The following is a 14,205-nucleotide window of genomic DNA, read 5'->3' on the forward strand; positions in this document are numbered from 1 at the left end:
ACATAACATAACATAACATAACATAACATAACATAACATAACATAACATAACATAACAGCGCAACAGGCCTCACCCGAAGCTATGGTGCAACTTGGTTACTGAGCATTCATTCGTTGGTATCTTTCATCAGTATAGATTCTCGAATATTGTATTTATATTCTCCCTTTCAAAAATACTCATTTGGTTCCATGGAATTGGGTCATGAGAAATTTCATACTTAGCAAAGGTATTCAGATGAGATGAATATGTAAATTTAAATTCTCATTCTATAGGCATTTATCTCCGGGAAACGATTTTGTTTAATTACAAATGCACGTCAAAAAGGGAAATATTTATATTTTTTCAAATTTTGATATGAATGAAAAATCTGCTGTTCAATTAAAAATCTCTGATAGACTTGTGCTACAAACACTGGGAGGAATGCTTTCGTAGGCTGGCATATCGTTTACCGCTGTTGCGCTTTTGTAGAAGTTTTGTTTACATGAAAGGCAGGAGTTCTGGCTATAACTATAGTGGGTGTGCGAAGAGATAATGCAAGTAAAAATATATCTACATTTGGGAATATTTTTTACGACGCTCTCTCAGTTTAAATTGATTCGAAAATTTTTATTAATTGACCGGTGACATAAATTGATAAAATGAATAATTTATATCAGACAGGACATATCAATATTTTTGCAGCATTTTCACTTCGATAATTTTAGATGCGAATTTCTGTATTTCCTTGATTTATTCCATATGCGTGACTTATAAGTCGTATTGTTTTCAATGTATTATGAAATGTATTTATTCAGGTTAGTTCAACGTTATTCAACCGTCGTATAATTTGTGTTTGTTACAAATATTCGTGTTTTATTTCTTAGAGGGTTTATATTTCCATCTAAACTCCTGCAGAATGTGTTGAGTAAAATATTTCAAGATAGGCATCAGTTTTTATTTCGTTCTTGTAAATTACGTTTTGTATCTACGTTGTTAAAGAGCATTTCATAACGACGTCAAACAACAGCAGCCATACAGGATGCAAACTTCGATGTCATATGCAGTATTTCTTGAGCCGCGAGGGTTCATCAAGGTGCTGGAGTTTGTAAGTATCAGCAATCGTGGTCCTCTATAGAATATCAATTAAGTACTTTCGAAGAAAAAGATTTTGATTTTGTTTAAAGTGTAGATGATAATATTATTTATTTAATTTATTAGTATTGTAGCCTCAAATATTACGTACTGATGCAAATCAATCGTGAATCGTTATAATAAACCTCGGTCAACCGTAAATACCTGACCAGCAATAATTGGCCTAATTTATATTATCTTGTATCGTTATCATTTAATAATGACTTATCATGCAGCTTGGAACATACTTTTTATTCCTATTACTTTACACCGAGCGTTGTTGAAGTATTTTATTCGCTTAATTAATATCGAATTACTACGGCAAATCATATTTTCGAAGTGATTCTAGAAGAGACTTTTTAACGTAATAATCCAATGGCATGTCATTAAATGTGTTAAATTTGGCTCTTTTCGACATGCGTTTCTTGTAACATTTTATTTCAGTAGCGTAAAAAATCAATGAGCCTCGCTTTGCCCGAAACTGAACCTGGCATCTTCTATATGCTTATAATTTTACGAAGAAGAGTGGAATATCATTCGGTTGACGCTTATTAGCCCGCAATAGGAATAGAAACTTCGTCTAGATATTTTCTTACCTCAATGATAACATAGATGCGTTGAATAGATGGTAAAATTATTTTTCGTTTTTCCTTACTATGTAAAAAAGATTGTATAAAAATTGGACAACACTCGATGACATGTAGTGGGAATGAAACCAAAGTACTCTCAATGACATGTCCATTGCCCATGCATGTAACGGTTTTATATATGTACGTGGGTTACTTGATAAATATCTTCTTTAATCGTTTTAATTGAAAATTAATGGAACGATAAATAATGCTAACGCATGCCAAGGAGTATTAAGAATGAATCAGCATGATTTGATCACATTTTAGTAGATTCATACTTGCCTTAATCGTGCCTGTTGAAAGCGAGCTGGTCGCACGATACGAATGCACTGCAACTGCAATGGAATAAGTTTCGATTTGGAGAAATTAGTCAACTTCAAAACCATAACACTTTTCGTGAGCTGGCTAGCTGCATTAATATGGTGAATGTTTTGGACGAGCAATGATAATAGAAATGAGATTGACAATTGTAATAAAAGTTAATCGAATCTAAAAACGAAATCGTTTTTGTACAAATTTTAAATATTACCTGCTTCTGAAGAAAATTTGTATTTCTTAACTGAATTCAATCGGAAGTAATATTTAATTCTACTAACAAGTGTTTGACGTTCATTTATTTCAAGTTGGTGACAGGGTTTGCGGGAAAAATTCAAGGTAGGAGCTATTAACAATAGGCCTATTATAAAAAAAATATTCTTTTTTTTTCATATGAAAGTAAGGAGAAGAATCTGTGAGGAGGTATAACTACTTTAATGGAACGATGTACTTTTGATAAATTTTCCATTCGTGAGGTTCAGAACATCTCTAGGTCGTTGATTAATAAAAATTCTAAAATTGACGATTTGAATATTCCTTTCGACATATTAATTTATTCATCGATATTCGCTTCATTTTTACTTAAGAAATTGTTAAACAAGCAACTTTGGGTAGGCTAATAGTTTGCTCATGAATTTAAGTCTTTGATATTTGCAACATAAAATTCGATTATTTGCTCGTTTTGGGGTTTTGAATATAATCAAAATATCACAACAGATTGAAATTTAATCTAAAATTAATTTGCTTAAACTAAAGTATACATTTGACCTTACTTTTGGTGATTCATGACCAAATATTTTGGTATTGAGAATATAATTCATAATTGCCTCTTGACTCGGTAGATAATCAACTAACTTAGTTAACTAACACTTGGTCTACTGAAAGTTTATGTGTGAAAGCATGATTTCATTCATAGCAACCTAGCTGTTAATGTAAAACTTGACGGAACCGAGAAGATTGCGGTTTCTACAATAATGAATCTGCAATTATCTGATCAAATTTATGTCATAACCACAAAACTTGCACGAAACTTTGCACTTGGTCAGCAAATCCTATTTTGTGTAATGAGCAAAGTTTTATCACGATGCTGTCGATCATCCATCATGAGTAAAACCTTGAAACTGTTGCGTCATTCAATAGGAAAAATCCTTAATATCACGCAACCATTAAGTTGACTTTAGATAAATTTTATCAGAAAACGCCTTGTAATAAAATTCCTTATTTCATTGTTTTTAATTTTCTAATTGTATATTTTGAAAAGGATGGTTATTTATTTTTTTTTCACTGCAAGGTTTTCGTGATCTGCGCATTTGCGTGCGCTTGCGACTTCAAAGGTGACGTCGTGCTCAAAGTCAAGTGTTCATCAGACATCAACGTCTCCAATACAACGTCAACAACTACGGTTGGAACAACATCAACAACTACGGTCGATTCATCATCAACAACTACGGTTGATTCATCATCAACAACTACGGTTGAGTCAACATCAACAACTACGGTTGAGTCAACATCAACTACACCCATCCCAGAGATCCTGTACACGGCAGAGTTCAAGTACCCATTCAAGTGAGTCACAAGCTTAACTACAACGAGGATGTAATAACTATAAATGATCGCTAAATATTTGATAATTGTACAACTAATATGAAAAAAATTAATGAAAATCACATCTAAATAAATGGGGTGTTTGGATATTAAATTCGAATGACCCATGATGGTTCGGGTAGTGAAGAGATTACCTTATAATTTGTAACTAGCTGTGATATGTTTATTTGTATTAACACTTTATTAAATATTTTCAAATATTTAATTCAGCCTTGAATTAAATAAAAGATTTTTTTTAATGAAATTCAAACATTTTCTACCTGAAACTAAAAATTTGTTATTGAATGGTGATGCTGAATGGGGACTACAGGTCAAAAATAATTATTTTGAACATGGACGAATATATTTAATTACCATAATTGTATTTCCTAGGGCAACATAAGATCTTGTGCAAATTTGTAAGAAAAAATAGAGACTGAATTAAGGTCAAATGCTAACAGCAGTCTTGTCTGATGTTCATCTCATATACGACTACGCTTTGCATGCCTTGTATTGGACCGACTTGAGCCGTATATTGAACAATAATCAGTCGACAGCAGTCATAGTGTCACATTTTCGTTCAAATTATCTGCTAGTTTGTTCGAAGAAATATTCGTTTTACACCAGAAAATTATAAAACAGGGAGTAAATATGGTTTATAATTTTTTTATTTCTTATTTAAAAATTTTCTCGGTCAAAAGATAGAGTTTGGATAAATTGTTCTAATCAATTGTTTTCGATCGCAGTCACAAGTGGCAAGGTTTGAATTCTGCTATAGAAAGTCCAGTTAGTAATTTGTTTGATCATATTATTGATATTCAAACGACGCTAGCGTTCAATATACACATACACTGCTAGTGAACATACTAGCACCCAACTCTTTGATCATTAACGATAATTGAAGCAGTCCAGGCTGACATCATCCTTATAAGAAACGTAAACGCTTAGAAATAATTAGATCGCCCAGGCTAATCATTCTAATCAAACAAATTTCAGCAAGCATGAAAAACTAAGAATGCCGTAACGGTGGCTGCAGTTTGGAGAATCCTCCTATACAACTGCATGTGACCAGACTTATTTGTGTCATGACGACTAGTTTGTCGTCACTCGACTGTAGTTATCAATTCAACGAATGAAAATTCATTCTATTTTCTGCTGCAAGATAGTGGAAATAGAGTGTCAGCAATAAATAAATAGCGGCTTCGGCGTTTAGTAGGCCGTTGGCCTGTCGCCGATTCTCAACATCACAGAACATTCACAGCATTTTGCGGTCTCGAACTCGCAACTCACTGCTACAATTCTGCTGTACTTAACCGCCCGGCCTCCTTGCCGATTCTGACCAGAAACTGGCGCACAGAGCTGGGATCGAACCCGCACCTCTCTGCACCAATTCTGGTGCTCTGAACTGTAACCACTGGGCCACCATGCCCAACCAGGCAATATTATAGAATATTGTCCAATTTTTTAAAAATTACTATTACTGCATACATAAGTTTCCTCTCCTCATTATGTTACAGGTTGTATAAATCAGAATCGAATAGCGCCATCTCATGCAACGGCACAGAAGAAACCATGACGCTGGAAGGTGACTATTCATCGACCGCCTGCTTCTATGTCTTCGTCGGTGTGTTCTCCTTCCTCTTTACCATCTTCGCTGTGGTGGTGTACGTTTTCTTCCAGCCTACATACGAGTTCATGGAGTGGATACCTATCACTGTGAGTTATTTTATCAAGAAAAAGCCAATTGTAGGTAATTATTTGCAGAAAAAATATTGTCATCTTGTGATCTTGACTTGTCATCAATCATTGCTCTTATACGGTATAATCATTGTACAAAAAAAAAACACCAAAATATGTAATTTTGGTAGAAGCTCGTCTACCCGAAACTTGAAAGAAAATAAGTGACTAGTTTGTAACTGCTTTCAAAATATTTAATTTGTCTCTGTGGATTATTCTTATTTTTGTGACTAGTCGGTTATTTTTCTCCTGTGAAGAGCTTAAAATTTGGCCTAAAAGCGAAAATTTTAAGGTAATAACACCGGAAGCACCGCAAAATTTATTTATTCCTTGTAAGGCATCATTGCTGTACCTAGAGCAATATTAGGGATGTAAGTTCAGAGTCTAATCGAAGGACGTAAACGGGACGTAAACAGTTTCCTCGACGCTTTGGGAGGAGGTGATATTCCCCAAAAAAGAAGAACTGCAGTTTTTCGTCGCCTGGGGCAATACTTGCAAAGATGCAGTATAGTGGACACCCTATAAAAATAATCAATGCCTAATTCTTTTGCTATCTTCTTCCACACAACATCTACCTCTCCGTGGGAGCGTGACAGATATTCTAATTGAGGTGAAGTGGCAATTAATTAAAAATTTCAAGAAAATCAAGTTGTGCTCAAGCTGGGCAACTCTGGTTGATCTGAAGAACCGTACCGGTGCACTCAGTAACAGAAGATATACTTTCTCGTGTAGGGCGAGTTTGGCTACCGTTTAGATGTTTGCCGTGCAGCACAAGGGGGACATTTAGAACATTTATAAATATGTAAAAAACATTTTAGCGTTCTCTTTCCATGGATGCATATATTATGTACTTAAAGTACTTTATATCATTCCTTAAACAAATGCGAATTTATTAAATTGGGTCCATCATTTAGAGTAATCCTGTATTATAAAAATAAAATAATTCAACCTTGAACCAATTCAAGTGTCAACCATCGGCTCAAATTTTGAGCCGATGAATGGCAGGTCGAAAAACTTACTACCACGCTACACAAATTTTTTTCGTATTTCTTCCATGGAGAATGCTTGCTCCATCGGAGTTCGCCTTAAAATTTGTCTGAATTCGTTTTATCACTATCCCACACTATCCGCCGATTTATCACTATATCACCACTATCCATCACTATCCCACACTATCCCACAGGACACTGTGGTGCACGGAGTGCTCACCGTCTTCTGGTTCGGCGCCTCTATTGCCTGGGCTTCCGCCCTCACCGGCATAAAGAAACACACGAAGTGAGCGATCAATATGTTCTTGATTTTAATTGTAACCATAATTGATTTTAATCTTAATTTAATTATGATAGAAGGCTGTGGGTAGAATTTTTGGCCAGTATTTACTTCATTATTTGCACAAAATGTTTTAGATAGGGAATTAATCCCTGGGAATGAAATCTTATCTTATACTTTAATGGTTATAGAATTTCTGAAGATATATTCATCATTTATATTAATCAACTTTATATCTCTTTCATTTTCGTCCGATCCAAAACTGAGACGTTCGGTTCCATTTTAATCAAGAAGATTTTAACCGAAATGTGACAAACTTTGTACAGTCCGAAAGATTTTTTACAGTTCCAGTTCTCAAAGGTGAATGAAAAATTGTTGAATCGATCTCAAAAATTTACTGCTAAACTTGAATTGCTTGGGACTGTACTGCTTTAGACTTATTGCTTCACTGCTTACTGACTTACTGCTTGGTCAATATTATTATCTTATAGATTTGGCTTTTTTAAGCTCTGAAGAGATGAAGTCTACTGTGAGAACATAGAATAGATTCACATGATTCAAGATTCAGTCATTCAAAGTTTCAACTCCTAGTTTGACAACCATATTTTTATTCAAATTTGTATGCAACTGCTCATTTAATTCAATTTTCTAAAGTTCTCACTTCTATCGGAATTCCTATGAACGAAAACGAGGAGTTATAAACTAGAGTGGCATCCAGGTATGGAAAACAAGTAAAAACGCTGGTCTTTTCTTGTAAAAATAGATTTTTTTTCTAAATAAAGAAAACGATACGTTATTTGAATCACAATACTTTTTCTTTATATTGTTTCTATATAACTGCTTATTTCTGCTTGTAATTCTTTCGGGTAACGACTAGAGTTCTTTAATCGGACCGTAAATTAATTGTGCAAGTTTGAACCTAAAATTGCACATTATCCACGTTTTCCTTACCGGAACCACTTGAAGGTGCTCAAAATGTTTACCTTTAATTGTGCTGCGCAGCAATCGATTGAAGTACGCCATGGATGATTTTTCCTAACTCCTTTATTGTCTGTAAACATGAGTTGACGCCAAGTTAGGTAGTTAATTCTAAAATGTATATTGCTCCATTTAAATAATCGAATTGACGATTTTTGAAGATTTCGAATCAAGCTCATGGTATGTATCACAATGGAGTTTGAAAATTTTGTCTTCAAGTAAGGGATACTGAAGTTATTATTCTCATAAAAACTTGCTTCCTCCAATAGGACGGATCTCGTCGCCGAGGAAAATCCTGACATTTGCCTAGAAGCTTTGTCCTGTACGGTGGACAAAATTGAGTACCAGCTGCTGGATTTTTCTGTGGTGAGTATAGCTTCATTTTTAATTGTTTTAAACTTTATGCCTGCTAATGTGTGGATATTGTGTCCGTCAACGGACTTAAGCTCATACCTGTGCAATAACTATACCTCTAATACATAGTATTTAAGATTGAATTTAGTTTCATAGAGCTGTATAATAACCCAAAACTGAAGCAAGATAAAGTTAACGCATAGATATAGCAAACAGAAACGTGGCCTGAAAATCGCGAAAGACATGTAATATTTATCTTTATCACTAGCGGCCTAAATCTGGCACCCTAATCCCAGGGTTAATGGCTTTAAATGAATGAAAGAATTATGTAAAATCTATGGCATACATTTATAAGATTCTGTTTTATTCATATATTGTCGGCCTACGTAAAGTAAGGTTGGAATACTTGAAATATAGGTACACCGCTTAATAATAACTTGAATTCAAGCATTCTTCTTGTCACAGATTTTTGGCTTCTTGAACGTGTTGCTTTTCGGCCTGAACGTTTGGTTCGTCTTCAAAGAAACAAAATTCTTCGGGAAGGCTACACCCCCGAGCACACAGGCTACTTAATTGTGGGTCTTCGGGCTAAAAGTGACCGAACTGAGGTGAATTTCACCAACAAAAGTGAACCTACAGTCAACAGCAGAGTTATTCATTAATTTCGTAATTACAACAGAGCTGATAATGGCAAGCATACCGTAAATGTCAACAGGAAATTCAAGTCAATAACCATTCATGATATCTCATTTTTTTCCAGTTTGAGAATTATCTTCCTCAGTATGCCCACTTATTTTTCCTGAAGCACAATTTGAGGCATTTGATCCATGCTTGCTGCAGCAAAAAATTATGAGTGAGTGAGCTGAAGTAGTTTGATTATTAATAAGACCAAAACGGGATTTAGGTTAGAAGAATTTTAGCATATAATGACTCACATAAAAAGCGCTTCTTTGATGCGGCTAATGTAATATTCTGATTAAGTAGTAAATTCCTCAATACTAATAACATGAAGTGAATTCCGAATCAGCGTTTTTAGTATCACGTAATGCGCGTGATGATCGCATAAAATTTTTTAAAATTTAATTGATTCTTCTTTATGTAGTTATAAATATGATGATACTTTTGATTTTTCTTACTTTTTTTGCATGCAAATATTTTGAGTTAGAATTTCGATTCTCGAAATTAGAAAAGTTTGAATCGTAACTCCTGTGTTTATTTCGTCTAGCAACCATCAAACTATGACAACACATCTAAGAATTTCTTTGATTTAAAAGAGAGTATAGAATTTTGGGATCTATCATGATTTCTGGCGATTTGAGAAACAGGAAAAAGATCTGAGGATGGGTTTTTGTTCCAGTTTTTTTTATTGCAGCAAAATATAATGCGTATATTTTCAAGAAATCATAGAACAAATCTGCCGCCTTCATTTGTGATATAAAATCCGAAATTATATATTTCTTAGAGCGATTAAATGGAATTCTCTTTCCAATACCAATTGAGTTTTGATCTTCGTGTGAATATTTGTACATGTAAGCCATGGAAATTTGAAGTAATGTGGTTTGTGATGAAATTCATCTAACACATTCGGTCGGTTTATTTTGAGATGCAAAAAATTTACTTTGTGACTGCAGATGTTTCCATACAAAGAGAATATGCGACAAATTATTCATCACATCCCATTAAAGGAATATATTTATTTTTATTGCTTGTGTGTATGTGTGCTTTAGTGACTATATTCATTACAGTTTGACTTTATTCATATCACATCATATTCATAAAAGATGCAGTTAACATCGTAGTATTTGTTCTGAATGTTTCATTGACAAGCCAGACCATTCTAACATTCATGACGAAATAATTAGATCAAATCACAACAAAAAGACATTTACTACCGATAAAGTGTCAAATAAATACGCAAACTGATCGATATCTCAGGTTGGTTTCAACAAGCTGTGACCTCCCGAGCTCCTAAGATGGCTTCATATTGTCTAGTAATCTCAGCTTTATTCAAAACAAATGTTTTAGCTCATAAACTTCCTTTCCTGAAGTATCTCATGAGAACAGTTTCCCATTCTGTACTTGAATCAAAAATTTTTTTTATCGAGTAAGCTTTTTTTGAAAGGAATGCCAGTTTTTTGAGAAATGATTTTAGCTGATATCTTAAGCTAATTGTTCTCTTCTGACAAATAATGTAGTATTTCTCTATAAGTAAATTAATTCCGACTCTGCAAACATAATTTATTTTCTGCAGCAAATGTCACAAGAAAACAGTCGCATATGTGACCATCAAGTGTGTGTAGTAGAGTTGTTGTAGTCATCATACAATAAGCGTTCTAGATTTGATGGTGACGACACTTTAATTATTTATATTTTTGGGTGTTTCTGTGTGCGGTTTATTTGACCCAGTATTAAATAAATGTTTCTCAATATTCATGACTTTGATCTATAATTGAAATAGACATAACCTTGTTTATGTATTAATTGAATAATTGTTTTAGGGGTAACAACCTTTAGCAGTTTTTCGTGGGATTGATAACTCACGATATGATCATGCCAAAGAGAAGTGTTCGAGTGCTCAGGTTTTTGTTGGACTGGAAAGCTATTAGCATTTGAACAAGCCGATGGTTATTGGCTTCAAGCTCCATTAAATACGTAATTTATATCAGATTTAAATTCATAGGAAATCGCATAGTCAGGATGAATGCAATTAATATGAATTTGAAAAGAGTTAAAAAATCTTCCAATTTCAATTCTCAATTAGATAGTTTTTGTAAATCAGTTAAATGACTTTCTAAGTAAAGTTTTAGATTCTACTTGGATACAAAATTAATGTGCGGATAGGTGTTAAAATGTTTTTTTTTCTTTTTTCCGAGGTTCAAAATAAATTCTTTTCCTATATATTTACAGAAAATTATTTTCATCTGTAGATAGCAAATTTTGACGATTATTTTTTTTGTCTGGAATATTCGTATTTGTTTTATACGAAGAGTTTATCAAATATACTGCCCAGAAATTTTACAATTATTCACGGAAAACATTCCGGAGTTCTCTCAATTTTCATCTCGAGAAGGCCAATTTGAAAATAAGGTAATCAAGTGATCAAGTGAACGAAATACTAGCCATAAACTAAAATGGTCGGAGTCTAATGGAGAAAACGTATCTTGTTGAAGAAGCACCCCAGTATGACCTTATTAAGAAAACTCACCCTAGTATAAACTTTACAGAATAACATTGTTAATCCCCACTTTCATGAACGCACCCTAGTACAAACTTTACAGAATAACATTGTTATAATCCCACTTTCATGAGGGCGCTCCAGTATAAACCATTAGAGAATAACATTGTTAATCCACACTATCAAGAAGGAGCTCCAGTAAAAACCATTGGAGATTAACTTTGTTAATCGTAGCTTTCAAGAATGCCTATAACGGATTGGAAAAAATTTTTTCTTCATCTGCTGAGCAAGAATTCAGCTACAGTCGTACGACGGATGCATGTGAAGAGGCTATTAAAAAACAGAAATTGAATGTCAGAACTGCAATGTATCAACGAATTGGACTAAACATTCAAGATCGTAAGATGGTTCATTTGGAAATGCCAGAACAAGGAATGTATTAAATTCAAACCAACCGTGACAATAAGGAAAGAATCCTTCAACGCTAAATCCAAATTTTCACTTCAAAAGTTGATTCGTGTCATGCATCTTTGGAGTGAAGGTATTGGAGTAGAAGCTGCATCTCATCAGTTGGATTTAAGTCGGACAACGATGGTAGACATGTGCAGCTTCTTCCGTGAAATTTGTGTCATTTATTTGGTGCAAAACTCAATTAAACTATGCGCGCCTGCAGTTACAGTACAAATATACGAATCAAGCTTCTCTCAAAAGCCGAAACATCATCATGGTTGAGCATCAGCTTCTCAAATTTGGGTTTTTAGCATTGTCGATACAAGCATACACCAGCAGTTGGATACATGGAAATTCTTGAAAAAATATAACTCAGCACTCACTGCAGTGAGTGACAAAAAAGCGCATTTTCTCGTCGACAGACAGACGGACAGACGGACAAACGTACATGACGAGCATAATAGCGCTTTTTTTCCGTAAATGAGAAAATGCGCTGAATTGGGATGCTGCAACTCTTCTTCTTATAATGAAAAGGTTGTTTGGAAAAGATTTATCATTCACAGTGATGAATGGAAGGAATTCAACCAAATCTAAAGCCTTGGATACAAGCATAGAACTGTAAATCCTTCTCTAAACTTTGTTAATCCTGAAACTGGCGTAAACACTCATAATAAGGAATCTTATTGTAATAAACCGAGAATCCGAATAAAGAAAATGTTTGTCTGTAAAAGGAGTATCATTATTTCCTATCTTCAAGAATTCATAAGGCGAGATCGCTTCTCAAAAAATGCTTTTGAAGCTTTATGTGATCATATCGCGGCTCAGTACTTTGCCTAAGATGTTTTCTTTTGCATTGAATTATAATTCTACAAAAATGTTGAAATAGACTTAAATTGTTTGTGTTATTCATTCAATTAACATTGTTAAGAATACGCACCTTGCTAATGTTCTTGTTAAGAATAACCAGCCAGCAAACATTAAGTCTATTGTAGAATTTATCATTTTTTCAGATTCCAAATGTGTTATATTATACTAAAATTAGTTAATTGTATTGCTGGATTAATTTTTTCCAACTTCGTGCAAAATTCTGCTAGACAAAATCAGTCCTACCCAAAAAGAAAGATTCATTTTCCTTTTTTCATGGAGAGTTGTTTACGAATCGGTCTCCATGGTAACCAGATCACGCAACGATGCCCGGCGTCGTTGCGTGTGCAACTCTCAGGCGTCGTAAAACATTTGAATAAGAACAGAGTTGAAAAGGAATTCTTCCTTAGCTCTCGTGACGGGAGCGCCCCGTCATTCGCCAATTTTCCACGAGCGGTCTGCGGACTTACTCCTAAAATTTAGCGCAATGTACAGAAACGAGTGTTGTAAATACTAGTAGGAAATAATGAAGCTTCAAGAACTTTATCGTAGTAAAAGAGGGTTGAAACACTCTTTTAGATAGTTACCCGTAGGCATAGTTATTGATGGACTGCGAACAATTTTATTTGGCGCTTCAACTGGAAGTATCGATTAGCATGGATAGATTAGTGGAATTGAGGTTCTCTGGGGCACATGAAAAGGAAATGAAGAGAAGAAATAATAAAATAACAGGCGGATGCTTGGAGCTCGTTTCCTCGCATCGACCCACGGAGGCCATGTGTCTGGATCAGAGAGTGGGGGACTAGGCCAAAGAACGGCCACTGATCTGTTCTGCTTGCGATACGAAGAGCACTTGCTTCTCATTTCGGATGTACTCTTGGGAGCATTAATGTTGCATGAGTTCTGAAAAAGATTAAAGACATTAATATTCAAAGAAAAAATATGAGCTTTATGGAAAAAAGTTCCTGGCAATGATCAGAGAGTGTGTTGGCCAACCGAAGTTTGATTACTTATCTTCTTTCGTGACCTTAAATGAGAAGTAGTGAGAGACAAATGAATAAAGAGGAAACAGCAGTGAAAACGAGTACTTCACTTAAAAAATATTAGGTCGAGGGTAAATAATATCGGAAGCTCTGAGACAAAACAAATATATCAAGAATGTAAGGTGATTATCCGATTTCAAACAAATTTTATAAAGCATTTGAAAACCATTGAAGTATAGCAAAATAGTTACCGTCTTGACACGTCGAAGTCTTCATCCGTATCGCAGGTAGGTGCATCAGGCGCAGCATGCTATATCAAGTACTAAAATTGATTGTGCAAATCGGGCCGTATTACAGCCGTATTATAATAGGACTGTTTCTGAAAGTTTTATAATTGACGTAGCATTAGAACACAATATATTATGTAAAAATAATGGAAAAAAAGAACGTGCTAATTTTTCCGATAAAATAAAGTAATGCAAGTCAAAGTTTCTAATTAAAATAAGCGCTGTAGCAGATATTGACCATCGAAAGTGTCTAAAGAAAAATCAACTGTCATTCACCAATCGTTGAGATTTCTAATCGGGGTTCAATGATATTGATTGTTTCTTAAAATTGGGAAGAGGAAATTTATTAAGGCCCGGCTCGCCATTTCCTTCATAGAGAAAGACCGTGAAATTTAAATAAAAGAGTTTGGGCAAAATTTGATTTTTTAATGTTCTTTACATACGATAATCATAGGAATGTAATTTTGTT

The 14,205-nt window shown here is 34.4% G+C and overlaps 1 protein-coding gene across 1 annotated transcript; it reads left to right on the forward strand.

Moving 5' to 3' along the window:
• The first annotated feature begins 881 nt into the window (after window positions 1–881).
• Window positions 882–10,413, forward strand: LOC108677891 (synaptophysin-like protein 1). The gene is made up of 6 exons (XM_018166195.2): window positions 882–1,085; window positions 3,347–3,621; window positions 5,157–5,355; window positions 6,560–6,651; window positions 7,893–7,989; window positions 8,443–10,413. Exons 1-6 carry the CDS (start codon window positions 1,020–1,022, stop codon window positions 8,548–8,550), a joined length of 837 nt encoding a protein of 278 aa, XP_018021684.1. The 5' UTR covers window positions 882–1,019; the 3' UTR covers window positions 8,551–10,413.
• Window positions 10,414–14,205: the final 3,792 nt, after the last annotated feature.

This window comes from Hyalella azteca, unplaced genomic scaffold (assembly GCF_000764305.2).
Source record: "Hyalella azteca isolate HAZT.00-mixed unplaced genomic scaffold, Hazt_2.0.2 contig7219, whole genome shotgun sequence".
NCBI lineage: Eukaryota > Metazoa > Arthropoda > Malacostraca > Amphipoda > Hyalellidae > Hyalella > Hyalella azteca.

Bases quoted from the DNA above. Each gene is read 5' to 3' on its own strand.
- LOC108677891 (XM_018166195.2), top strand. From the start codon at position 1,020: ATGCAAACTTCGATGTCATATGCAGTATTTCTTGAGCCGCGAGGGTTC. The intron at 1,086-3,346 runs GTAAGTATCAGC...TTTCACTGCAAG, and splicing joins TCATCAAGGTGCTGGAGTTT to GTTTTCGTGATCTGCGCATT. The intron at 3,622-5,156 runs GTGAGTCACAAG...ATTATGTTACAG, and splicing joins GAGTTCAAGTACCCATTCAA to GTTGTATAAATCAGAATCGA.